The sequence below is a fragment of the Macaca mulatta genome, chromosome 20 (assembly GCF_049350105.2).
Source record: "Macaca mulatta isolate MMU2019108-1 chromosome 20, T2T-MMU8v2.0, whole genome shotgun sequence".
NCBI lineage: Eukaryota > Metazoa > Chordata > Mammalia > Primates > Cercopithecidae > Macaca > Macaca mulatta.
In genome coordinates, this window is record NC_133425.1 from 30,814,737 (window position 1) to 30,841,670 (window position 26,934).

At 38.2% G+C, this 26,934-nt stretch overlaps 1 protein-coding gene across 1 annotated transcript in view; it reads left to right on the forward strand.

Annotated features, from left to right (window-relative positions):
* The window catches only part of LOC716072 (uncharacterized), a 42,668-nt gene that overhangs the window by 5,577 nt on the left and 10,157 nt on the right, over positions 1 to 26,934 (forward strand). The window contains exons 2-3 of the mRNA XM_015126042.3: positions 15,230 to 15,356; positions 16,179 to 16,274. Coding sequence (XP_014981528.3) covers positions 15,230 to 15,356; positions 16,179 to 16,274 — 223 coding nt within the window. The remainder of the gene's footprint in view (positions 1 to 15,229; positions 15,357 to 16,178; positions 16,275 to 26,934) is intronic.

Consider the following 26,934-nt stretch of genomic DNA (forward strand, 5'->3'; position numbering starts at 1 on the left):
ATGAGTTAGGGAGGATTCCCTCTTTTTCTATTGATTGGAATAGTTTCAGAAGGAATGGTACCAGCTCCTCCTTGTACCTCTGGTAGAATTCAGCTATGAATCCATCTGGTCCTGGACTTTTTTTGGTTGTTAGGCTATTAATTATTGCCTCAATTTCAGAGCCTGCTATTGGTCTATTCAGGGATTCAACTTCTTCTTGATTTAGTCTTGGGAGAGTGTAAGTGTCCAGGAAATTATCCATTTCCTCTAGATTTTCTAGTTTATTTGCATAGAGGTGTTTATAGTATTCTCTGATGGTAGTTTGTATTTCTGTGGGGTCGGTGGTGACATCCCCTTTATCATTTTTTATTGCGTCTATTTGATTCTTCTCTCTTTTCTCCTTTATTAATCTTGCTAGCGGTCTATCAATTTTGTAGATCTTTTCAAAAAACCCGCTCCTGGATTCATTGGTTTTTTTGGAGGGTTTTTTGTGTCTCTATCTCCTTCAGTTCTGCTCTGATCTTAGTTATTTCTTGCCTTCTGCTAGCTTTTGAATGTGTTTGCTCTTGCTTCTCTAGTTCTTTAATTGTGATGTTAGGGTGTCAATTTTAGATCTTTCCTGCTTTCTCTTGTGGGCATTGAGTGCTATAAATTTCCCTCTACACACTACTTTAAATGTGTCGCAGAGATTCTGGTATGTTGTATCTTTGTTCTCATTGGTTTCAAAGATCATCTTTATTTCTGCCTTCATTTCGTTATGTACCCAGTAGTCATTCAGGAGCAGGTTGTTCAGTTTCCATGTAGTTGAGCAGTTTTGAGTGAGTTTCTTAGTCCTGAGTTCTAGTTTGATTGCACTGTGGTCTGAGAGACATTTTGTTATAATTTCTGTTCTTGTACATTTGCTGAGGAGTGCTTTACTTCCAACTGTTTGGTCAATTTTGGAATAAGTGTGCTGTGGTGCTGAGAAGAATGTATATTCTGTTTATTTGGGGTGGAGAGTTCTGTAGCTGTCTATTACGTCCGCTTGGTACAGAGTTGAGTTCAATTCCTGGATATCCTTGTTACCTTTCTGTCTCATTGATCTGTCTAATGTTGACAGTGGAGTGTTGAAGTCTCCCATTATTATTGTATGGGAGTCTAAGTCTCTTTTAAGTCTCTAAGGACTTGCTTTATGAATCTGGGTGCCCCTGAATTGGGTGCATATATATTTAGAATAGTTAACTCTTCCTGTTGCATTGATCCCTTTACCATTATGTAATGGCCTTGTTTGTCTCTTTTGATCTTTGATGGTTTAACGTCTGCTTTATCAGAGACTAGGATTGCCACCCCTGCTTTTTCTTGTTCTCCATTTGCTTGGTAGATCTTCCTCCATCCCTTTATTTTTAGCCTATGTGTGTCTCGGCGTGTGAGATGGGTCTCCTGAATACAGCAAACTGATGGGTCTTGACTCTATCCAATTTGCCAGTCTATGTCTTTTAATTGGACCGTTTAGTCCATTTACATTTAAGGTTAATATTGTTATGTGTGAACTTGATCCTGTCATTGTGATATTAGCTGGTTATTTTGCTCGTTAGTTGATGCAGTTTCTTCCTAGCATCGATGGTCTTTACATTTTGGCATGTTTTTGCAATGGCTGGTACCTGTTGTTCCTTTCCATGTTTAGTGCTTCCTTCAGGATCTCTTGTAGGGCAAGCCTGGTGGTGACAAAATCTCTAAGCATTTGCTTGTCTGTGAAGGATTTTATTTCTCCTTCACTTATGAAACTTAGTTTGGCTGGATATGAAATGCTGGGTTGAAAATCCTTTTCTTTAAGAATGTTGAATATTGGCCCCCACTCTCTTCTGGCTTGGAGAGTTTCTGCTGAGAGATCTGCTGTTAGTCTGATGGGCTTCCCTTTGTGTGTAACCCAACCTTTCTCTCTGGTTGCCCTTAACATTTTTTCCTTCATTTCAACTTTGGTGAATCTGACAATGATGTGTCTTGGAGTTGCTCTTCTCGAGGGGTATCTTTGTGGTGTTCTCTGTATTTCCTGAATTTGGATGTTGGCCTGCCTTACTAGGTTGGGGAAGTTCTCCTGCATGATATCCTGAAGAGTGTTTTCCAAGTTGGTTCCATTTTCCCCCTCACTTTCAGGCACACCAATCAGACGTAGATTTTGTCTTTTCACGTAATCCCATATTTCTTGGAGGCTTTGTTCTTTTTCCTCTTTTTTCTCTAGACTTCTCACTTCATTTCATTCATTTGATCTTTAATCATTGATCGTCTTTCTTCCCGTTGATTGAGTTGGTTACTGAAACTTGTGCATTTGTCACGTATTTTCGTGTCATGGTTTTTATCTCTGTCAGTTCGTTTATGGCCTTCTCTGCATTGATTATTCTAGTTATCCATTTGTCCATTCTTTTTTCAAGATTTTTAGTTTCTTTGCACTGGGTACATAGTTCCTCTTTTACCTCTGAGAAGTTTGATCGACTGAAGCCTTCTTCTCTCAAAATCGTCAAAGTCATTCTCAATCCAGCTTTGATTCGTTGCTGGCGATGAGCTGCATTCCTTTGGAGGGGGGGGATGCGCTCTGATTTTTTGAATTTCCAGCTTTTCTGCCCTGCTTTTTCTCCATCTTTGTGGTTTTATCTGCCTTTGGTTTTTGATGATGGTGACACACTGATGGGGTTTTGGTGTGGGTGTCCTTTCTGTTTGTTAGTTTTCCTTCTAACAGTCAGGAGCCTCAGCTGTAGGTCTGTTGGAGATTGCTTGAGGTTCACTTCAGAAGCCTGTTTGCCTGGGTATCAGTAGCAGAGGCTGCAGAAGGTAGAATATTGCTGAACAGAAAGTGTTGCTGTCTGATTCTTGCTCTGGAAGCTTTGTCTCAGGGGTGTACCCCACCCTGTGAGGTGTGAGGTGTCAGTCTGCACCTAGTGGGGGATATCTCCCAGTTAGGCTACGCAGGGGTCTGGGACCCACTTGAGCAGGTAGTCTGTCCGTTCTCAGATCTCACCCTCCATGCTGGGAGATCCACTGCTCTCTTCAAAGCCGTGAGACAGGGTCATTTACATCTGTAGAGGTTTCACCTGCTTTTTGTTTAGCTTTGTCCTGTCCCCAGAGGTGGAGTCTACAGAGACAGGCAGGCCTCCTTGAGTTTCGATGGGCTCCACCCAGTTGGAGCTTCCTGGCGGCTTTGTTTACCTACTTAAGCCTCAGCAATGGCGGGCGCCCCTCCCCCACCCTCCCTGCTGCCTTGCAGTTAGATCTCAGACTGCTGTGCTAGCAATGAGGGAGGCTCCATGGGCGTGGGACCCTTCCGGCCAGCTGTGGGATATAATCTTCTGGTGTGTCGTTTGCTAAGACCCTTGGTAAAGCGCAGTATTAGGGTGGGAGTCACCCGATTTTCCAGGTGTTGTGCATCTCAGTTTCCCTTGGCTAGGAAAAGGGATTCCCTTCCCCCTTGTGCTTCGCAGGTGAGGCGATGCCTCACCCTGCTTCAGCTCTCGCTGGTCGGGCTGCACCAGCTGACCAGCACCAATTGTCCGGCACTCCCCAGTGAGATGAACCGGGTACCTCAGTTGAAAATACAGAAATCACCCGTCTTCTGTGTCGCTCGTGCTGGGAGCTGGAGGCTGGAGCTGTTCCTGTTAGGCCATCTTGCTCCGGGACCACCTCAGTTTTTACTTGTAAGTTGCATTTTATTAATAGGGCTTGAAAGGTGAAAAAAAAAATGTGTGTATATATATATGTATATATATTTGCAAATGGCCTAAAAGAGGTGGGTTTCAGAAAAAAATTAATATCTAATCATATATTCCATTTGTTAAAAATTCTCATTTACCTTTTCTTTCCTATTGTTGAGTTTTGAAATTTTCTCAGGTGTGTTTTTTATGGCTTGGTGATGTCAAACGGAATTTTAAGGCTTATCTTTTAGATGCTAGCTATGAAGGAAAAGAACAGGAAAAATCTTCCATTTTGACTGTAGAAAATGAATACATTTCCACAAGAAAATGTGGTAGATAACTGGTGAGTTACCTAGATTCATGAAAATATTAGTTCCTCTTCTTGCAGGGTACGTTTGTGACAGTCACTATCTCTGTATCCTTTTATCTTGATTTCTGAATTTCATGCTAAATTTTATTAGATGAAACTTGGTACCTCCTAGAAGTGTTCCCATGTGACTAATTGTTTACTACATGAGTTTTAATGGAAATAATTCAATAATACATTTATTGTTTGAAGGGAATAGATACTTTTGGTTTTCTTACTGAGGTATGAAATGTAGACACCTTAAAATTTCCTTCCCTTATATGAATACTGTGTTTGAGTAATTTTGCTGGATTTTACAGTTTCAAAAACCAGGTGAATAACTCTGAGATGAAGATTAAAGCTTGAGCCCAGTTACTCTGAGCTAAGGCTAATATTGAGCCCGCAAAAAGAGGTTACTAAAGACCCAATTACTTCTTTCTGGGGAGCCTCCCTCCTCTGCAGGTGTCTCAGCCTGCTCACCCCAGCCATGGAAGAAGCCTTTATACTGAAAGAAGCTTCAGAGCCCTGGAAAGCTGGGGGTCCACAGGCAGATGGAAGGGGACTGGAAAAGTCTTACTGAAGATGAAGCTGTTACTGTTTTGAGGCAGTTCCAGATTTTGTAAAACAAAGCAGTTAGATTTAAGTAAAAAATAAAAATTGAATTCCAAAGGAGTATTGCAACAGGAGGAAGTACCAACTATAAGATCTATAAAGATTGCAAAATTTAGGCAGACAAGGGCTTTCTGTCATAGGGAGTAGCAAAGCCGATTAGAAACAAGGTGTGAGGGGAATGGCAAATGGAGGGTGAATAATCAGATTTTAGGTCAGAGAGTGTTTTACCCTGAAGTCAGCATGTTCTTGGGAGGAACATAAAATACATTTGTATGTTGACTCTGACTGAGGGTAGCTCAAAGTTCAGGAGCCTGTGAAAAGGAGATAAACTTTATTAAAGTTTGGTTAAGAAGTATTTTATTTTGACCACTGAAGACAAATTCAGCTGATTTTTTTTTTTAATGAGAAAAAGAAGGAAATGTGGAGAGCCTGTGTCTGGCTATGTGAAAGGTAAGAAAAGAGAGCACCATCTAAGTCATAATGGGAAGGGTGTTTCCATGAACTGTTCCTGGAGAACACAAAGGATGGGGAATTTTATTAATCATAGCTCTTCAACTGGATTATCTATGTGCTTTATTTCCCCCTACCTTTTTATTCATTCTATACATTTCTTCCATTTGACTTGTCCTGGGTTGTATGTCCTGGGTTGTATCTCTTTTGAATACTGTGTAAACATCACTACAGTGTTTTGCTGAGTTCTGTGACTAGCTCTACCAAATTATTGAACTTGAGGGAGATTATGAAAGTCTCCAATTTTTAAACAGTAGCTCAGAAGCGTAGATGGGCCCATGGGGTTTGTGACTGGCATCTGCAGTAAGGACAATGTTGTGGGACTGAGCCCTGTATCAGAATCTGCGCTGACTCTGGGTGGTGTCAGAATTAAAATATTAAACAGTGAGTTGGTGTGGAGAATTGCTTGGTGTTCAGCAAACTTTACAGAATTGATGCCGGAAGAAAGATATCACAGAGGCCTGGCCTGACTTGGAATGGAACTCTAGTTGTCTGGGAGTGGTAGGCTCTGCTCTCCTGCACACAGGCTGTCACATTGCCCATTGTCCTGTGATTCCATGTCTCCTCCCAGGGTGAGAGAGGATTGAAAACTTAGAGGAAAGGAGTTTTGATAGCGGACCCCTTTTTCCCACAGCTGCCACCACAGGATTTCCACCCACTTACAGACATACCCACTGGACATGATGTGTCTGCACCCCTCCCAGGACTAGACACAACCCTTAGGAATTTCACCACAGCGTTTTTTATCCTAGTGTTTCTTGCCAAAAACCTACTGAAGTATCTACAAGTCTCCTGGCATATCCCAACGCCTAGACACTGAATCTGCCCCAGTAAGCTGTTTTCTCCACCAACCTAGGGTTCTGGACCATCTGTTTATAATCTCATCTGCCTGCATGGGCACAGAAATAAACCAGAGTACAGCTTTACCTGGGCCATATCTGTAGCACAAACCATTTCTTCCACCTACATTGCACTCTCCCCTACCCATGGATTTTTTTCCTTTTAACTTTTAGTTTTGGTTCAAGGGTACATATGCAGTTTTGTTATGTAGGTAAAATTGTGTCATGGGGTTTGGTGTGTTGATTATTTTGTTACTGAGTTACTATAGAGCCAAACAGGTGTTTTTTCGTGATCCTCTGTCCTCCCACCCTCCACCCTCAATTAGACCTCAGTGTCTGTTGTTTCCTTGTGTCCATGTGTTCTTATTATTTAAATCTTACTTTTAAATAATAACATTCATTTGGCTGTTTCTGCATTAGTTTTCTAAGGCTAATGGTCTCTAGCTCCATCCATGTTGCTGCAAAGGATATGATCTTGCTATTTTTTATGGCCACATGGTATTCCATAATGTTTATGTACATATTTTATTTTTATTAAATCTTGTTTCATGTTATTTTACTTTTTTAGAGAAAGAGTCTCACTCTGTTGTCCAGGCTGGAGTGCAGTGGCATAATCTTGGTTCACTGCAGCCTCAACTTCTGGGCTCAAGCAGTCTTTCTGCCTCAGCCTCCCAAGTAGCTATAAGTACAGATGCACACCACCAGTCACAGCTAAGTTTTGGTTTTGCAGTTTTTGTAGTGATGGAGTTTTGCCTTGTCGTTTAGGCTGGTTTTGAACTCCTGAACTCAGGCTGTCCACCTGCCTTGGCCTTCCAAAGTGCTGGGATCCCAAGTAGGAGCCACCATGCCTGTCTGTACCACATATTCTTTATTCAGTCTACCATTGATTGGCATTTAGGTTGATTCCATGTCTTTGCTATTTTGAATATTGCCGCCATGAACCTGCATGTGCATGTGTCTTTTTGACAGAATATATTTCTTTGGGTACATACCCAGCAATTATGAAATTGCTGGGTCAAATGATAATTTTGTTTTTAGTTCTGTGAGGAATTACTATACTGGTTTTCACAATGGTTGAACTAATTTACATTCCCACCAGCAGTGTATAGGCATTCCCTGTTTTTTACAACCTTGCCAGCATCTGTTATTTTTTTGACTTTTTAATAATAGCCATTCTGACTGGTGTGAAATGGTATCTCATTGTGGTTTTTCTTTGCATTTGTCTAATAATTAGTGATGAACATTTTAAAAAATATGTGTATTGGCAACATGGAAAGTTTTCTTTTGAAAAGCATCCATGCATGGTTTTTTGCCTACTTTTTAATAAGATTGTTTGCTTTTTTTCTTGTAAACTTGTTTAAGTTTTTTATAGATTTTATAGATTTTTTAGACCTTTGTCAGAAGTGTAGTTTACAATTTTTTTTTTATTCTGTAGGCTGTCTGTTCACTCTGCTGATAGTTTCCTTTTCTGTCAAGAAACTCTTTAGTTTAATTAGGTCCCATTTGTCAAATTTTGCTTTTGTTGCAGTTGCTTTGGTACCTTCATCATGAAATCTTTGCCAGTTTCTGTGATTAGAATGGTATTTCCTAGATTATCTGTCAGTGTTTTTTTTCTTTTTTTTTTTTTTTTTAACAACTTTAAGTTTTACATTTAAGTCTTTAATTCATCTTAAGTCTTTTTTTGTGTATGGTATAAGGATAGAGTCCAGGTTCAATCTTCTACATAGTGCTAGCTAGTTATTTCAGTACCATTTATTAAATAGGGATTTCTTCCCAATTCCTTTTGTCAGCTTTGTTAAAGATCAGATGGTTGTAGGTGTGTTGTATTATTTCTCGACCTCTATTGTGTTGCATTGGTCTATAAGTCTGTTTTTTTGTACCAGTACCAGGTTGCTTCGGTTACTGTAGCCCTGTAGTATAGTTTGAGGTCAGTAATGTAATACATTCAGGTTTGTTCTTTTTGCTTAGGATTACCTTGGCTATTTTTCTTTTGGGGGGGTTCCATATGAAATTTAAAGTATTTTGTTATTTTTTTTAGTTCTGTTAAAAATGTTAACAGTGGTTTAATAGAAATAGCATTAAATCTGTAAATTTCGTTGGGCAGTATGGCCATTTTAATGATGTTGATCTTTTCTATTTATGAGTATAAAATAGTTTTCCATTTGTCATCTCTGACTTCTTTAGTCAATGTTTTGTAATTCTTGTGATAGAGATATTTCACCCTCCCTGGTTAGCTGTATTCCTAGTTATTGTGAATGGGATTGTTTTTGATTTGGTTTTTTGTTTGGCTGTTGTTGATGTACAGGAATGCTACTGACTTTAGTACATTTATTTTGTAATTTGAAACTCTGCTAAAGATGCCTGTCAGTTTAAAGAGCTTTTCTGCTGAGACTGTATGATTTTCTAGATATAGAATTATGTCATCTGCAAACAGGGATAGTTTGATTTCCTCTCTTTCTGTTTGAATGCCTTGTATTTTTTCTTTTGCCTGATTGCTCTGGCTAGAACTTCTAATTCTATGTTGAATAAGAGTGGTGAGAGAAGGCACTTTTGTCTTCCTCCAGTTTTCAAGGAGAAATGCTTCCAGCTTGTTTCCATTCAGTATGTTGGCTGTGGATTTGTCATAGATAACTCATTATTTTGAAGTATGTACCTTCAATGCATATTTTGTTGAGGGCTTTTAACATGAAAGATGTTCAATTTTATTGAAAGCTCTTTCTGCATCTATTGAGATAATCTTGTGATTTTTGTCTTTAGTTCTGTTTATGTGATTAATAACATGTATTAATTTGTGTATGTTGAACCAATCTTGCATCCCATGGATAAAACCTAGTTAAACATAGTGGATTAATTTTTTGATGTGTTGCTGGATTTGGTTTGCTGGTATTTTGTTGAGGATTTTTTTTATCAATGTTTATCAAAGATACTGGCCTCAAGTTTTGTATTTTTTGTTTTATCTCTGCCAGGTTTTGGTATCAGAATGATGCTGTTCTTATGTAATTACTTGGTGAGAAGTCCTTCCTCAATTTTTTTGGAGTAGTTATAGTAGAAATGGTACCAGATTTTCTTTGTACATCTGGTAGAATTCAGCTGTGAATCTGTCTGGTCTTGGGCTTTTTTTGATTGGTAGGCTTTTTGTTACAAATTCAGTTTTGGAGCTTGTTATTGGTCTATTCAGGGACTCAGTTTCTTTTTTGTTCACTCTTGGGAGGATGTATTTGCCCAGAAATTTGTCCATTTTTCTAGATTTTCTAGTTTGTGTGCATAGAGATGTTCATAGTAAACTTCAATAGTTACTTGCATTTTTGTGGGATTAGTAATAATATCCCTTTTGTCATTTCAAGTTTGGATCTTCTTTCTTCATTAATCTAGCTAGTGGTTTATTTAACTTAGAAAATTTTTCAAAGATTTAACTCCTAGATTTCTTAAGCTTTTGTGTAGTTTTTACTGTCTAAATCTCCTTCATTTCACATCTGATTTTGGTTACTTCTTGTCTTCTGCTAGCTGAAGAGTTGATTTGCTCTTGCTTCTGTCATTCTTTCCTGATGATATAAAGTTGTTAAATTGAGGTCTTTCTCCCTTTTTGATGTGAACATTTAATGGTTTAAATTTTCCCATTAACACTGTCTTAGTTGTGTTGCAGAGATTCTGTTATGTTGTATCCTTGTTCTCATGTTTTAAAGAACTTCTTAATTCCTGCCTTAATGTTGTTATTTACCCCAAAGTCATTTAAGTGCAGGCTGTTTAATATCCATGTAATTGTATGGTATCAAGTGGGTTTTTTGTTTGTTTGTTTTTGTTTGTTTTTTGAAATGGAGTCTCGCTCTGTTGCCCAGGCTGGAGTGCAGTGGCACGATCTTGGCTCACTGCAACCTCTGCCTCCCGAGTTCAAGCAATTCTCCTGCCTCACCCTCCTGAGTACCTGGGATTACAGGTGCGTGCCACCACACCCAGCTAATTTTTGTGTTTTTAGTAGAGACGGGGTTTCGCCATGTTGACCAGTCTGGTTTTGCACTCCTGACCTCAGGTGATCCGCCCGCCTCAGCTTCCCAAAATTCTGGGATTATAGGTGTGAGCCACCATGCCCAGCCTAAGTGGGTTTTTAAAATTGAATTATATTTTTGTCAATCTGTAGTCTGTGTGTGTGATTAGTATGATTTTGAGATTTTTGAATTTGCTAAGGATTGTTTTATTTCTGATTGTGTGGTCAATTTTAGAGTATGTGCCACATGGTAATGAGAAGAGTGTATATTATCTTGTTTTTAGGTGGAGAGTTTTATAGATGTATATTTGGACCATTTGGTCAAGTGTTGAGTTTAGGTTCTAATATCTGTGAATTTTCTGTCTCAATAATGTGTCTAATAGTGTCTGTGGAGTGTTGTACACTACCACTGTTATCGTGTCAGAATCTCAGTCTCTTTATAGGACTCTGAGAACTTGCTTTATTCATGTGCAACCATGGACTTTTTATAACACGTTTCCTCTTTAGCTTTTTACCCCATAAACATTCTTCCAAGTGCACCATGTGCCCAGGGTTACTCCTTAGATGCCTGAATCCAGTGTCTACTAAAATTCAGATATCCAAGAGTTCAAAAACGTCCAGAGACCTGGCTGCTTTCGGACAAAATATAAATGAGAAATAAGTGGCTTTATTCTCCTACCTAAAAATCAGGGAGGATATTTTGTTCATCTCCCTTAAAGCATTTGGATTATATGTAGGTTTTTTTCTGTGCTTTTTAAAAAATATGTGTAAATAGTTGTAACAGCTAAATAAACCTTTTTTTCATTTTTACTGACTCAGGGTAGTATTCACTTAGGGCCTCAGATTTTTTGCTTTTTATTTTTGCTTTGGCAAAGGTTTGTTTCCCTTCTTACCTTCCTTCCTTCCTTCCTTTCTTCCTGCCTGCCTGCCTGCCTGCCTTTTGAAATAGAGTCTCACTCTGTCGCCAATGCAAGCTCCACCTCCCAGGTTCACGCCATTCTCCTGCCTCAGCCTCCCTAGCAGCTGGGACTACAGGCGAACGCCGCCACGCCCAGCTAATTTTTGTATTTTTAGTAGAGATGGGGTTTCACCGTGTTAGTCAGGATGGTCTTGATCTCCTGACCTTGTGATCCGCCCGCCTCGGCCTCCCAAAGTGCTGGGATTACAGGCGTGAACCACCGCACCTGGCCATGTTTCATGTTCTTAGTCTTTTAAAGTGGACACAGATTTGTTTAGATTAAAGCTCATTGTAAGAGCACACAAAAGTTGAGCACTAAGATAGGATTAAATTTAGCATTGCAGAATGATAAAAGACTAAAAGATGCTAAATTTGTTTGGTGGGAAACTGATTATCCAAGGTAATTATTCAATATTTGCAGGCTGAAGTATTTACACTTCAAAAGCAAAAGTGAGGTGAGAATTTTTCTCTTAATTATCGTTCCCAAACACTGTCTAGAATTACTAGACATGATATAAATATATTAGATGCCAACTAAGCTTTACTCTAGCAAGGACTTTCCCCCTCAGGCTTCAAGTAAACTCATAATTGTGCTGCAGAGTGCATGCTGTCCCCTAAATATGCAGGCAGAATTGTGTCTCTGCCTATTTGCTATTTATAGTCTTGTACAGTCACTTCTAGAGAGGCTAGATCAGATTTTTACAAACTTTACAGGGTCACAATCTATCATTTTACCTCTTTCAGTGACTCTTGTGTTTTCAGATGTGAAACTAATTCACAGACCACGGGGCCCAAAAACCCAATCAGAGTAATGACATGTAGACATGAGGTTCTTCTCTTTCCCCTTCCTCCTCTTGCTAAAATGCCCACCAATTTCCATGCCCACAAAGGTGCAGGTAACATCTGTTGCTATTCCAACAATCCAGGACCTAAACCTGCAGCTCCATTTTCTGAATCTAGGTCTTATATTTGGGGGAAAAAACCTTTTATTTGAGGAATACAAATTCTTTCAGTTGTCAAACCCAGACATTAAAAAAGAGCACAATTATGTCTTTTTTCCCCCTTTTATAAACTATATTCATTTCTTAAAACTCTTTGCTGTTGCCATTAGTAGCTGTAAATTAAACTATTAATGTCACACTGGATACTAACACTATAACCCATACTCTAAACCTTCACAATGTATATCCAACCAATAATTAATGTTATTTCTGTAAATAAATAAGAATTTTTATATCAGCCCACTCTCTGTCTTTTTTTTTTTTTTTTTTTTTTTACCTTTACAAATCCACTGGTGACTACTGCTAATTAAAGTGTAGATTCCAGGCAATTTGAATCTTTGCTGTCAGGTTACAGTCCTCATGTTTGGCCCAAATAAACTTGTCTACTTATATTCATGTTTCTTCAGCTTTTTCCTTTTAGGTAGACATATCACTTAGAATGCTAGAGCCGCCCGTATGAGGGGCTTTCTCCGTTGATTGTACTCTACTTGCTGTAACACCCAAGAATGTAGAGCCAGGTTGATCCCACCTAGAATCTACACCTAAGTTCTAGCCCCTGCCTGGGATTACAAGACAGGGTTAGACTTTGTATTGAAAATGTACAGAAAACCAACAAGAGGCATTTTCTGCATTGTGAGATGTCAACATTGACATCTTAAAGTTTCTTTTTAAGAGTGTGGCTCTTTGAACTTTTCAGATCTTATCCAGTGACCTGCTATAGTTAGGTGAGAGGCTTCAGGTGTAAACAATCTGAAGGCAAAATCTGCAAGTGTAAACAAGCATCTTAGGAGTGAGAGATCAAGACCACAAAGTATCCACAGCATGATCTCAACTACACCTGCCTGTAAAATGTGATTCTGGAGTACAGTATTCTCCTTCCTCTTACCCAAGAGCTAGCTAGTCAGGACAAGTGATCCAGGTTCTGGAGCTCCACCAGGGCAGTTCCATTTTCTATTTAGAATCAGCCTGAGTTTCTCCTGCCTGGCTTACCATTGGGCCATCAGCCCAGGCTCACTGGAAGTCCTCTCACAATCAGCTGGGTGTCGCTGAGCAATTTGAGGATGTCCAGAGCAGAACTGTGTCAGTCAGACAAGAGTGGTTAATTCTGCTAACTCTCAGTATAAGAGAAATGAGTCAGCCTGTGTTTGTTCCTCCCTTCATACAAAATAGGTCTTTGGTTGGTAGCCAGATGAGAGTTTCTCCAGTTTCCTGGCCCTTGGGTGAAAAACGAGGTCTGGAGACTAAACAGATAAAGTAATTTTTAAAATTTTTTATGGCCATTCAAAAACTAGTTGAAGCAGTCATGGTTCTTACCATCCAGGAACTTTCAGTCTGGACTAGCAACTAGATACATTGTTGAATTAAGCATCATATGGTTGGTACAATGAATAGATGTGTGCAAAAAACCTTAGGCTTTGCTTGGGCCACCTTATATTTTTGTGACTTCTGATATCATCTTAAGAGATACTTAGGGACAGAAGATTTGTTATTACTCTTTGTATTTCTATTACCTTGCTAAGAATACATATTTATCTTCTAATAAAATTACCCTAGAAAACTTTAAGAGATTTGTTTAAATTACTTATTAGTTTATGTTATAAAATTGACAGGGCAGTGGTGAAAAAAGATTAAAATTACACAAACTCTGGCATTTAAGTTTCTCTCAGGTAAACTTAGGAAAAATAGAACTGGAAATACCCCTGGAGGCATAGAGAGCAGAATTCTACATAGGGTTCTCTCCCTGATCCAGTTCTGTTCAGAGTCACCTTGTTTGGGGGCTTCATTTAGGTCTGGCCCCACCATGGAGTCTTGCCTCACGGAACTGATTAGGGAAAAGTCAATCAGAGTTTTGGGTGGTGAATCCTACTACCTTTCTAGAACTGTTATGCACAATTTCCTGAAACCCAGAAGGAGATAAATGGAAAAAATCAAGTATGCATTTTAAGGTCTTAATTTTTGAAGTTTCTATTAAAACCAGTGCTTGTGGAGCCATTCCATTTAGCAACGTGTTTTCTATGCCTTCAGATCCAGTAGTTGCTCCACAAGTCACAAGAAAGTAAATATAAATACAGTAAAAATTTCACTGAACTACATTAACCTCCTCCTTTCCGTATCCCTCTCATCTGTCTATATTTAGCTTTTACTCTATACATTTTTTAACAACCAATGACTGAGAAACAAAAGTAAATAAAAATGGTGGGCCCTTTATCTTAATAATGGAAATTATTAGACACTTAGTACTAAATCCCAGGGTGTTAACGAAGATTAAATCACATAATACATTATTCCCAACACAGTTCTCTGTAACATACCCTTGATCACATAGTACTTGCTTAGTAAACATTGCATCAGTACGTGTGTACATGTTGTTTTCCAAATGCAGACTTATTCAGACATTGCTGCCTCCTATTTTCTCTGTAAACTTTAAAGAGCCAACAAAGAACATGATATTGTAGGATGGAGATTGGTTGTCTTCATTTGTACCAAAATTATTTGTGTTGTGACAAGAGTGTTGAGTGTGAGGGATTCTGTGCTGTACCCGCTTTCTCTAACTAATCTAATGATGAGCCCAGGGGGAGCACCATCAGCATTGACAGTGGACTTGTTTAAAACACACATTTATGTACTGTTTGCAAACCTTCAGAATTGCATTATCTAGAGTGGGGCCAAAATTACCAAGAGATTTATAAGGTCATTCAAACATGTAAGGTAATTCTTAGCTAAGTGGTTATCAGCCTAGGCTTCTAATTAGGATTACATGGCCAATTTGCAGAAATCTCTTTACTTGTGTTTATGGGCCAGCAAAACTGGGAAAAACACAGGTTCTTTCATTTACTGGATATTTGACAGAATATTCTTATTAGGCCAAACACAGTTACATTACTGGTGAACTTGTTAGAAATTCAGAAACTCAGACTTTATTCCAAATCTTCTGACAAAAATAATCTGCAACACAAGATCTCCAGTTCATTATATACATTGAAATTTGAGAGGTGCCTTCTAACTCAACATGTCTTTTCCATCTGAAAAATATACACAGCTCATTTTGTGTGGTGTAAATACAGCACTCAAAAATGTATGTTTATGTTTATGCCTGAATTTTTTACGTTATAATCCAGAAAACTATAATATATACATTGATGTTGTGGATTATGCCTCTCTGTTTACACAGAGTTAGAGAATATATTAGAAAATATTTCTGTGTTGAGAATTACTTTATGGATTGCATTCATTCTTATAAGTTAGAAGCACTTCTCTTTACTCTCTCATTTCATCTTGAGTCAAATTAAAAATTCTGCCCATGGCCACTTGGTAAATATGTGTGTGTGTGTGTTTTCAGGGACCATTGACATTTATGGATGTGGCCATAGAATTTTCTCTGAAAGAGTGGCAATGCCTGGACACTGCACAACAGAATTTATATAGAGATGTGATGCTAGAGAACTACAGAAACCTGGTGTTTCTCGGTGAGAATAACTTCAATACACATTTCATAATATATTCTAAAGGTTTTATTTATTTTTTTTTGTGTAGAATTTTTTTGGTAGTTTTTGCTTTGTATAAATGAGTTTCAGATTCCTGTTTTGAAATAAATTTTGGGGATTTGTCTGTGTAGAGAGGAATATCTTCAAGACGTTTCATCTTGATCTGAATTTTCCGCATTCCTGAGCTGATCTGTGTTTTTCACTCTAGATTATTGGTAATGCCTGAAGGTTGGTGGCATAAAATATTGTTTCCTCCACCTTAAAATCCACCAGTTTTTTTTTTGTTTGTTTTTTGTTTTTTTTTTTGAGACAGAATCTTGCGCTGTCCCCATGCTGCAGTGCAGTGGTGCAAGCTTGGCTCACTCCAGCCTCCACCTCCTGGGTTCAAGCAATTCTCCTGCTTTAGCCTCCTGAGTAGCTGGGATTACAGGCGCACACCACAACACCCAGCTACTTTTGTATTTTTAGTAGAAATGGGATTTCACTGTTTTTCCCCGGCTGGTCTCTAACTCGTGACCTCAGGTGATGTGCCTGCCTCGGCCTCCCATAGTGCTGGGATTATAGGTGTGAGCCACTGTGCCCGGCCTTCCACCACCAGTTTTTGATTCAGTAGTATTGGGTAGTGAAATTAAGAACATACAAATTTAAAATATTTTCTAAAGATTTAGAAATTTCTGTTATAAATTACTATTTTGGGATTAATTTACTAGAATATTCTATTACATCATCTTTACTGAGCAGATTACTAGCTTGAGAATTGAAGAATATGAGCAATATTCATGTTATTTGTTTTTAATAAAACAGGTATTGCTTTCTCTAAGCCGGACCTGATCACCTATCTGGAGCAAGGAAAAGAGCCTTGGAATATGAAGAGACATGAGACTGTAGCCAAACCCCTAGGTATGTGAGAATGAATGCAACAGAAGAGAGGTCCAAAAGTCAAAGAGAAAGTCAGTGCTTAAAATGTGATTTGGGAAGCTGTGTTCCAAAGGAAAGAGTTTCTGGGATGCCTGAGGATTTTTTAATTTTACTGTCACACAAGGACACCTTCTGTCTTACGTTTTTAAATTTTCTAAAGATTCGACTTTCTCTTTGGTGATCTTCCTTCAAGTTTACAATGAGAGCCAAAGTCCTCTTCATGAAGTATAAGAGACTGCAAAATCTGGCCACTTTTCCGTTGTTTTGGGGGACACACAAATGTCTGCATAATTTTGAGAAACTGCTATGTTAAACTATTATTTTAAATTCTCTTTTAGCATTATGTCCAAAACAGGTGAGTAGTGGTTTATGTTCTATTTTTTTGTTGTTCATTTTTCCACACAGTCCATCCAGTTTTTATTACTATACTCTTGAAATACAGTTTGAAATTATAAAGTATGATGTCCTTCTGCTCTGTTCTTTTTCCTTAAGGTTGCTTTGGTTATTCAAAGTTTATTGTAGTTTCATGTACATTTTAGAATGGTATTTTTCATTAATGTGAGAAAAATACCAGTGAAATTTTGATAAGTTTATTGAATTTATAGATTACTTTGGATAATATGGCACTTTACAAATATTTATCCTTGGCTGGGTGCGGTAGCTCACGCCTGTAATCCCAGCACTTTGGGAGGCTGAGGCGGGTGGATCACGAGGTCAGGAGATCGAGACCATTCTGGCTAACACAGTGAAACCCCATCTCTACTAAAAATACAAAAAAGGAGCTTGCAGTGAGCAGAGATCACGCCACTGCATTCCAGCCTGGGCGACAGAGCAAGACTCCATCTCAAAAAAAAAAAAAAAAAAATTTTTCTTTGAATCCATGGAAATAAAAATTTTCAAATTTATTTGTGTCTTTAATTTCTTTCATTGATATCTTATATCTTTCATTGTGAAGATTTTTTTACATCTGGTTGAATTTGTTATCAGAAATTTATTTTAATGTTCTTCTAAATAGATTGTTTTTCTGTTATATCAAAGAGTTTGTTTTAAGTGTATGGAACCATAACTTATGCTTGTAACTTAATTTTATTTTTCTAGTCTACTGAGTATATTTATTAGTTTAGACAGGTTTTAATGTAGTGTTTCTAGTTTTTTATGTATAAGATAATATGATCTAGAAACAGCAACTTTTTACTTATTTGTCTTCAATCTTCAATGGCTTTTGAAAACTTTTTGACTACTTTTCTGCCACATACTTTCAGTGCTATGTTAAAATAGAAGCATTGACAATGGGCACAATATAGTTTTACATGGGTGTCTGAATTTGAAGGAGCAAACACCTCTCTAAGTTTTCATAAACTGGTTTCAGAAGGTAAAGATCGTTTTTTTTTTTTTTGTTGGGACCCCAGGGTGATGGGATGCTCTCTGGGTTTGTAGTGGAGAAGGATTATAGTTTGGTTTGTCACAAGACTTATGAGTCTACACTAGGGTCCACCTTTAGTTGGCTTGTTACAAGGAGCTTGGGTAGTTATAATTTCCATTTTACTTTTAGGCAGACTTAATAGCCTTCAGGACTTTGATCTTTAGAACAGACACTAAGTGGGGTTTCTGCAGTTGGGTCTGTATATGGTAGGCCTTGTATCAGGATGTGGATGAGTATGGCTTTCACTGAATACCAAAGAGGATTTTCCTAGGTCACTGTGCGGGTTTCTATGTAGGCTTAACTGGCCATGAACTGTGGTCCAGGAAGCTGAAACTGAGTCATGGAACTGCTTCAGAGATCATAGTAAAGGCCAAGGTCTGCAGACCTGTCTGCATGGCTATTAATTTGTATATTCCTCTAGACCTCCGGAAGGCCAGAACCTCTCCCAGACTGTGGCTAGGAGGAGTTTGGGATGGTTACAGAGTAAGTTCACAATTCTCAGTGAGACCAAGTTGGGCGAACTATTTCCTGGTCGTTAGCCAGGAACAGAGGTACTGTAGTTTGCCACCTTAATGAGGGGCCTGCCTTCTGAAAAGAATACTCCTCAATCTTGGGCTTTAGGAGAGTTTCACAACTTCCTTCCTGAATCTCAAAGCTCTATTAAAGGCAGTTATTTTTGAGATGGGGTCTTGCCACATAACCCAGCCTGGTCTTCAAATCCTTTCCTGCAAAAATTCTCCAACCTCAATATACCATGTAGCTGTCATTACAGGTGTGAGCCATGATGTCTGGCTCTATTATATAGACATTTTTGTCAGGGATGGCTGACAAATTTTCTTGCTGTGGGGGAATAAGAAAATAGAGCACCTTTTCTTTTTCCATCTTACTGATGTCACTATCTCTATACATTTCTACTTTCTGTTTCCTATTTCAAATTTGCCTGCAATATTAGATTTTTTTTGGACAATATGTTAGAATTTACATGTTGTGCCTGAAGTAAATGAAATAATTAGTATTACAGAATCTTTGAGGTGTCAATTTTCTTCCTGGAAACCTCTGTGGCTAGTGGCACCTTTGCCCGAGTTCTTGTCCTGCGTCCAGGAAGGATAAGGTATGCAGACAAGTGAAGGGTGAAGAAAAGAAAGAGAATCTTCATTTAGTGTTAGAACAGCTCAGAGGAGACCCACCTGCTCCTTTCTGTAAGCAGGTCATCCCATCGAGTGTTCAGCTCTCAGCAGAGAAGAGGCCCTGGAAAGGGTGGATTCTCTGTGCAGGCAGGTCGTTCTGAGGTCTCTGCGGGTCTCTGAAGCTGCTGGGCAGAGAAGGTGGCTCCTCTCTGTGGCTGGTCATCCCATTGTTTCTGTGTCCTCTGCCCTCTCTGGCTGAGCCTGGGGCTTTTCTGGAGCTCAGAGAGGAGAAAGTACATTCCAGTTTGTCCTTGGGTGGCCCTGGTCAGGCCTGGAGGAGGCACCAGAAGTCCCCACTTTGGTCTGCGGGTCCCTGAAGGTTGGGCTCTACAAGGGACTCCTTTTCTGCCAAGGAAACTGTCTTCCTCCAGCTGCCATTTATATGGCTCCAGGGCTTGGCTCCAACCCTGCTCTGAGCTCCCAGTGCATGGGTGCCGGGAGAGAAGAGAGGCAGCAGGAGCAGACACCTCCAAGCCAGCAGAAATGGGGGAGGGTCTTCCCAGGACCCCAACGATGTAGGCAGCAGTGATGCCCAGTCTTCTACGTGGGAGGGCAGCTGCAGCTGTTCCCAGGGAGCTCCGACCCCAGCAACTTGAAAAGGGCAGAGCTCTTGCTTGTCCTTGTGGAGCAGGAGGCCCAGGTCTGCAGCCATGGGTCAGGTGGCTGCAGCTGCACCCAGGAGGCCAGATCTTGGCTTTTCCTGCCTGATCCTGTTCCCCCCCGCCCCCACCACCACGAGCACAAGGAGGATCAGATTCACAGCCATAGTTTGGGTGGCTGCAGCCCCACCTAGGAGGGCGGGGCTCCTGCCTGCTTTGTAGAGCAGAAAGCCTGAGTCTTCAGCAGCACCCAGGGAGTTCCTGCTCTAACTCAGAAGAGGTGGCATCTTACCAGCTCCATAGAGTGTGCAACCCCAGCTGTGCCTCTCTGCTGCAGCCAGCGTAATGGCAGCAGCTACTTCCATCAGTCCCCCCTCTGAAGAGGTACATCTAACTGCCATTAGAATAGGGGCATTAGGGATGATGACCATTAACTGCTTCATACTGACATGGGGTGTTGTTTTGGGAAAACAATAGTTCTCTCTCAAAGGCCTATCCAAGGGTTTCCAGTAAAAGAGATTTATCTACTGAGGCTCTATTTGTATACCTCATTTGAAGTTTGACATTTGAAGTTTGACAGCCCATCTCTTATTTTTTCTGAGCTATAGTCAGAGATCATTGGTTGGTTCACTTCCACAATTGTCAAAAGGTACAAATAACTCAAAAGCTTCCTTGATTTTGAAAAATAAAACATAAGGATCAGCAGTGTTCCAAGCAAAAAGTCAAGAAAGATTAGTCTTCTATTCAGTTCACCCAGTCAACTCCTATTCGCAATCTCCAAAGTTAGCAGAAACTTGCACTCAAGGGTTATAATCCATTCTTTGAGGAGGATCAAAACAACAAATATCTATGAATGTTAGAATGTCCTGGGATAGTCACAGTGAAAGACATGATTGACAAAAGAAATTTAGTCACCTTTGTGATTTTTGATAACCTAACACATAACTTTGATTATAATTGATAACACAAACTCAGACATCAGAACTTTAGGAATCCCATACAGTTTTTGGAACACACATTAACATTTTTCACTAAAATATAACCTGAAAATCAAACGCCACCTGATCAATCCTATGTAAGTAAACATGTCAAATAATCCTGTTTACCTCTCTCTTGGATGTCCCAGGGGCCCTCTGTAGCATCAAAAAGCTAGGGGTTAGAAAAGACAATTTTGAAGCTCTAAGGGCTCAAAACACTTAATAGAAGTTCAGGTTACCTTAAGTCATCTGTTTAAATGACTCAAAGTGTTGTATTTTGTTTGTTTGTTTGTTGTAAAGCAAAAGCCTTTACTCGTCAAGAGGGAAGACCTAGTTTTTCGAACAGTCCATTTCTTGTCTTTCCCTTCTTTTTTTGAGAGTTTATTCAAAAGTCAAAGAAAAATCTTTTTCAAGAGAAAGAAAGCCAAATTTCACACTTGCATTAGTCTATTATTGTCAACCTCAACTTTTTAAATTAAACCTTATAGATAATTTTATTCAATCTTAACAAGTTTGACTCTGAGGTACAATTCTTAAAAACCTTTTATAACCCTTTACAAATTTGTGTTAAAGGGTAGGTCAGTGCCTCAAGACACCCTTGTTGTGCTTTTATTCCAATGTTCAATTTATGGAAAAACCAAATAATACCCTTTTGAATTTAGTCAATATGTTCACATACAGAATCTCTTTACAATTTTTAACAACTTTCCATAACTTGTTTGAACCTTTAGTTGTATCTTATTTAAAACAATCCTTTAACCCTCTAAACTAGGCAAAAATTTGCATTTTCACGCCTTATATTATTTCACTAAAGACGTATTTCACTTTCCTTATGCACCTTCCTTGTAAATCTCTTTTCAGTGTTCTCAATTACATGTTATAATGGCAACTGTTAGCAATGATTAATTTTGGTGAAATATTTGGTAAGTTATTTTAGTTACGTACTTAGGTGCAGATCAGGTCTGTTTCTGGCATAGCTAGGGGCATGACATTTATCCCCAGCCCTTAAAAACCTGTAAAGCATGAAATTCGAACAACTTTAAAAATCCAAAGAAGCAGTCCATGACCTTAAAGCATTTAGCCAACCTAGTTTCTGGCTTGCATAATTTAGAATATATATCTACATTTTGAAGACATTTCTATTTTTACCAATAATTTTAAAGCTAGCTTAAGTTATACTTAATTCATATGTATTTGAAAATTGCTTACACTTATTACTTGAGTGCTCTTACTTGCAAGCTAATTTGGTAGACACAACATGTAACAGTAAGTGTCCAAAGAGACACATCTAGACATGTATACACACAAATGAAGATCTAATAGCTTGGAACCCTAGCCATGACGTGGCAATACAAGTTCACTGGTTTTATTTTGTTTGTCCCAGTAAATAATCCAATAAAGGCTGTGAACCAAAATTTTGGGTAAAGCAGTTTCCATGGCAGTTTAATTTTTAAAGGCCGAAGCTCTGCAGACTCTAAAGAACACTGGGACCAAACAGCACCAAAGGAGAGCATCACATGTTAACTAGGCCATCTGCTTAGAACCACAGCACAAAAGCCTGTATATATGCAATGCCCTTCCACTTTCCCATTCAGTGGTAAACTCCAGATTCCATACAATGTTGGGGGCCAAATGGTATGGCAAATGTGAGACGAAATTCTAGGGAGGGTTTAGTACTAGACCTCAGAATTTCTGCCAGGGGTGTTCCCTTCAGAGAGGTTGAGGTCCAGAGGAACCCCTGTGGTGTCCCATTTGGGATCCAGTCTTAGAGTGTCAGATGTCTCTGACCTTAGGTTTATGTTTTTCTTCCAGAGGCAATGGCCTACTATGAGCTTTATGAAACCACACTTCCCTATGCTAACCATTCCACTAGAGTGATAGCCATGAACTAAAAGGCATCATAGCTTTAATACTTTCAAAGTATTTGATCTAAGTGCTTGAGCCCAAAAGATTGAGACCAGCCTGGGGAACATATAAAGACCCCCTCTCTACAAAAAATTTAAAAATAGCCACGCATGATGGTGTGCCCCTGTGGTCCCAGCAACTTGGGAGATTGATGGGACTGCATTACCTGAACCTGGGAGTTTAGGCTACAGTGAGCCATAATTGTGCCACTACACTACATATTGGATGCCAGAGTAATACCCTGTGTGGTTTTTTTTTCTTTTCTTTTTTTTTTTTTTGAGCCACAGTTTCACTCTTGTTGCCCAGGGTGGAATGCAATGCCATGATCTCGGCTCACCACAACCTCCGCCTCCTGAGATCAAGTGATTCTCCTGCCTCAGCCTCCCAAGTAGCTGGGATTACAGGCATGTGACACCACGCCTGGCTAATTTTGTATTTTTAGTAGAGACGGGGTTTCACCATGTTGCCATGCTGGTCTTGAACGCCTGACCTCAGGTGATCCACCCCCCTCAACCTCCCAAAGTGCCGGGATTACAGGCATGAGCCACCGTTCCCGCCTTATCCTGTCTTAAGAAAAAAAGCTATACACTTCAGGCATGTTAAGTTTTTCACATTGTTCTGCAAAAAGGAAATTTTACATTTGTAAAACTAAAACTCAATACCCACTAAGTAACAACTGCCCACTTTACCCTTTCTTCAGCCCTTGAGAAACATTCTTCTACTTTGTTTTTATGAATGTGACTGCTTAACATCTCTCATGTAAGGGGTATCATATAGTATTCATTGTTTTGTTACTGGCTTATTTTAGGTAATATAATATTCTCAAGGTTTATCTTAAAATGTGACAAGATTTTTTTTTAGGCTAAATAATATTCCACTGTATGTGTATGTTATACTTTTTTGTGTTTGTAAGTGAAAGAACTTTTGAGTTGCTTCAGCCTTTTGGCTTTGTGAATACTGGTACAATAAACATAGATGGTCAAATATATTTTCCAGGTCTTGAGTTGCATACTTTGGATATAGATTCATAATTGAGATTGCTGTATTTGATGATACTTCCATGTTTAATTATTTGAGAAACCTAACATTTTACAGTGATGGCTGTATTTTTGTTTTCCACCAACAATCAACATGGGTTTCATTCACATTGCATCATCAATGGATTTGCTTCTTTTAAAAGATTTGTAATGGCCATTCTAATTGGTGTGAGGTGATTTTGGTTTTCATTGTAATTTTTATGCATTTCTCTACAAATTAGTAATTTTGTATGTCCTTTCAAATGCTTCTTTCTAAAGTTTAGTTATGTGTCCATTTCTAAATCCAATTATTCAACTGTATTTTTAAATGTTAAGAGTTGTTTATATATTCTGAATATTAATTCCTATCACATGTTAATATTTTCACCCATTTCCTAAAAGGCATCATCACTCTATTGAATGTTTTCTTTGATGTACAGAAATATTGTAGTGTAGTTAAGTGTTTCTGTTCTTTTCTTTGTTGCTCAAGCATTTAATGTCGTATCTAAGAAAATGGTGCCAAGAGCAAAGTCATGTCTTTCCCTTATTTTGTTTCTAAGAGATTTATTATTTTATTATGTCTGAGTATTTTATTTAAACTCTTGTTTTTATATGGCTTAAGAAAATGATCCAACTTTATTTTATTAGTGTAGATTTCCAGTTTTCAACATTATATTTTGACTATAAAATCAAATTATTAATCAGATTTGATAAAATATTATTTATCTTTATGGTGTGTCATGGCAACATCGTGGAAGATTATTTGATCATATACAGAAGGGTTTATTTCTGGGCTCGCTATTCTGTTCTTTCATCTGTTTATCTGTCTTTGTGTCAGTACCATATTGTTTTTGTTATTGTAGCTTTTCATATGTTTTGAACTCAGGAAGTATAATGTCTCTTTGTTCTTTTTCATGGGTATTTATTTGGCTATAGTTCATAATCAAATTTTAAAATTTCAACCAAAAGTGTTGTAAAAAGCTGCTATTGGGATATTTATAGGGATTATACTGAATTTGTATATCACTGTAGGTTACATTAACATCTTTAAAAAGTTAAGTTTTTGACTATTGAGCAAGAATATGTTGAAGAGTGTGTTTTAATTTCGTATGTTTTTTGATTTGCCAGTTTTACTTTTGCTATTTCTAGTTTCATTCAGTTTTAGTCAGAAAACACACGTGTGTTATTTTGGTCTTTGATATGGTTTGACTCTCTGTCCCCATCCAGATCTCATCTTGAATTGTACTCCCATAATTTCCACATGTTGTGGGTAGTACCTGGTGGGAGATAATTTTAATCATGGGGGCAGTTTCCCTTGTACTGTTCTCGTGGTAGTGTTTAAGTCTCAGAAGATCTGATGGTTTTATCAAGAGCTTCTGCTTTTGCATCTTCCTCATTTTCTCTTGCTGCCACCATGTAAGAAGTACCTTTCATCTCCTGCCATGATTCTGAGGCTTTTCCAGCCATTTGGAACTGTAAGTCCAATTAAACCTTTTTTTTCTTCCCTGTTCATGGTAGGTCTTTATCAGCAGTGTAAAAACAGACTAATACAGTCTCCTTAAGTTTATTTGTTGTTGTTGTTTTGAGACACATTTTCCTCTGTTGCCCAGGTCAGAGTGCAATGGCATGATTTTGACTTACTGCAGCCTCAGCTTCCTGGGCTCAAGTGATCCTTCCCACCTGTTTCCCAAGTAGCTGGGACTACAGCTGCACTTAACCAGTATTCTTAAATGTAATAAGACTCGTTACATGTCCTAACAGAATATACCAGGTGCAAATAAGAATATTGTGTATTCTCTTGCTTTTGACTGGAAAGTTTTGTACATGTCTGTTAAGCCTACATGGTCTATGATATGGTATGGATGTCCATGTTCTCCAGACTTCATGCTGCATTATAATCCTCAATGTTGGACGTGGAACCTGGTGAGAGCTGTTTGGGTCGTGGTCATAGGGGTAAATTCCTCATGAATGGCTTGACCCCATCCTTTTGGTAATCGATAAGTTTGCACTTCATTGATTCAAGTGAGAGCTGTTTCCTTAAAAGAACATGGCTACTTCACTCACACTTGCTCAGTCTCTTATCATGTGATATATCCAGTTATTCTTTGCCTGCTAGCATTATTGTTAGCTTCCTGAGATCCTCACCAAAGCTGATGCTGGCACACACTTCTTGTACAGTCTGCTTAGTTGACAGCCAAGTAAACTCTTTTTTCTTTATAAATGATCCACTTTCAGGTGTTCCTCTATATGCAAAGTAATTCATACAGTCTATAATGTTGTCTGAGTTTTCTGTTTTCTTACTGAATTTTCATCTGAATGTTCTAATTATTGAAAATGAGATCTTGATGTCTACAATTATTATGTTCCTATGTAGTTTTTTCTTCACTTAACATTTGCTTAATATATTTTAAAGCCCTGATGTTACATATAGATAGATAAATGTAATAGTTTTAGATTCCTGGTAACTTGACCCATTTTGCCATTATATGTCTTTGTCTCATGCTAGTACTTCACTTAAAGCATATAATGTCTAATATAATTATGACCACCTAAACAAATTGTGCTTACTATTCGCATGAAATATAAATTTTTTCCACTGTTACTTTCAGCCTGTTTGACTCAATGCTAAAATAAGTCTCTTGTAGGCACCATATTGTATGCATTTTTTTAAACACTCAGGCATTTATTCCTATTTCTTTTTATAATTTAATTAATTTATTTGTTCATTTATTTTTGAGATAGGGTATCACTCTGTCAACCAGACTGGTTTACAGTGGTGTGATCATGGCTCACTGCAGCCTCAATCTCTGAAACTTTTATGACCTCTCATTTCAGTCTCTGAAGTAGCTGGGTTACAAGTATATGCCATCACAAGCAGCCAGTTTTTTTGTTCCGTTTTGGTATTTTTTGTAGAGACAGGATTTTTTCTTGTTGCTCAGGCTAGTCTTGGACTGTGGGGATCAAATGTTCGGTCCATGTCCTACTTCCAAAGTCCTGAGATTACATTTCTTTTTATTAAGTGGTTTAATTTATATTTTAAATAATTGCTTAAAAAATGGAGTCACTGTTACCAGTTTTATTATCACTGTTTTACGTATTTTTTTGTAGATATGTTTTCTCATTTCCTGTTTTGCTGCCTTAATTTTTATTTTTATTTTGCAGTGGTTTTGATTTTTTAATTTTGTTTTGCATATTTTTAATGAATATTTTGTAATCTTAAAATATGGAGATTACATCTTAAAGTTACAATAATATATTTTAATCTCATAACAACTTCAACTGAATACAAAAACTATACTTCTGTATGTATTTTCCAGTGTTGATATTAAAATTATTTTATATTGTGTACCTAGTAACAGATTTATGCAGATTTATATTTTGTTTATTGTATTCTATACAACCTTAAGAGTTTTATGCACCATCATTATGATAGTAAAGAATTCTATATGTCTTTATATTTACACTTAGTAGAGAGCTTTAAATTTGTATGAGGTTTTATAATACTGTTTAGTATCATTTTATTTTTCAGCAAATT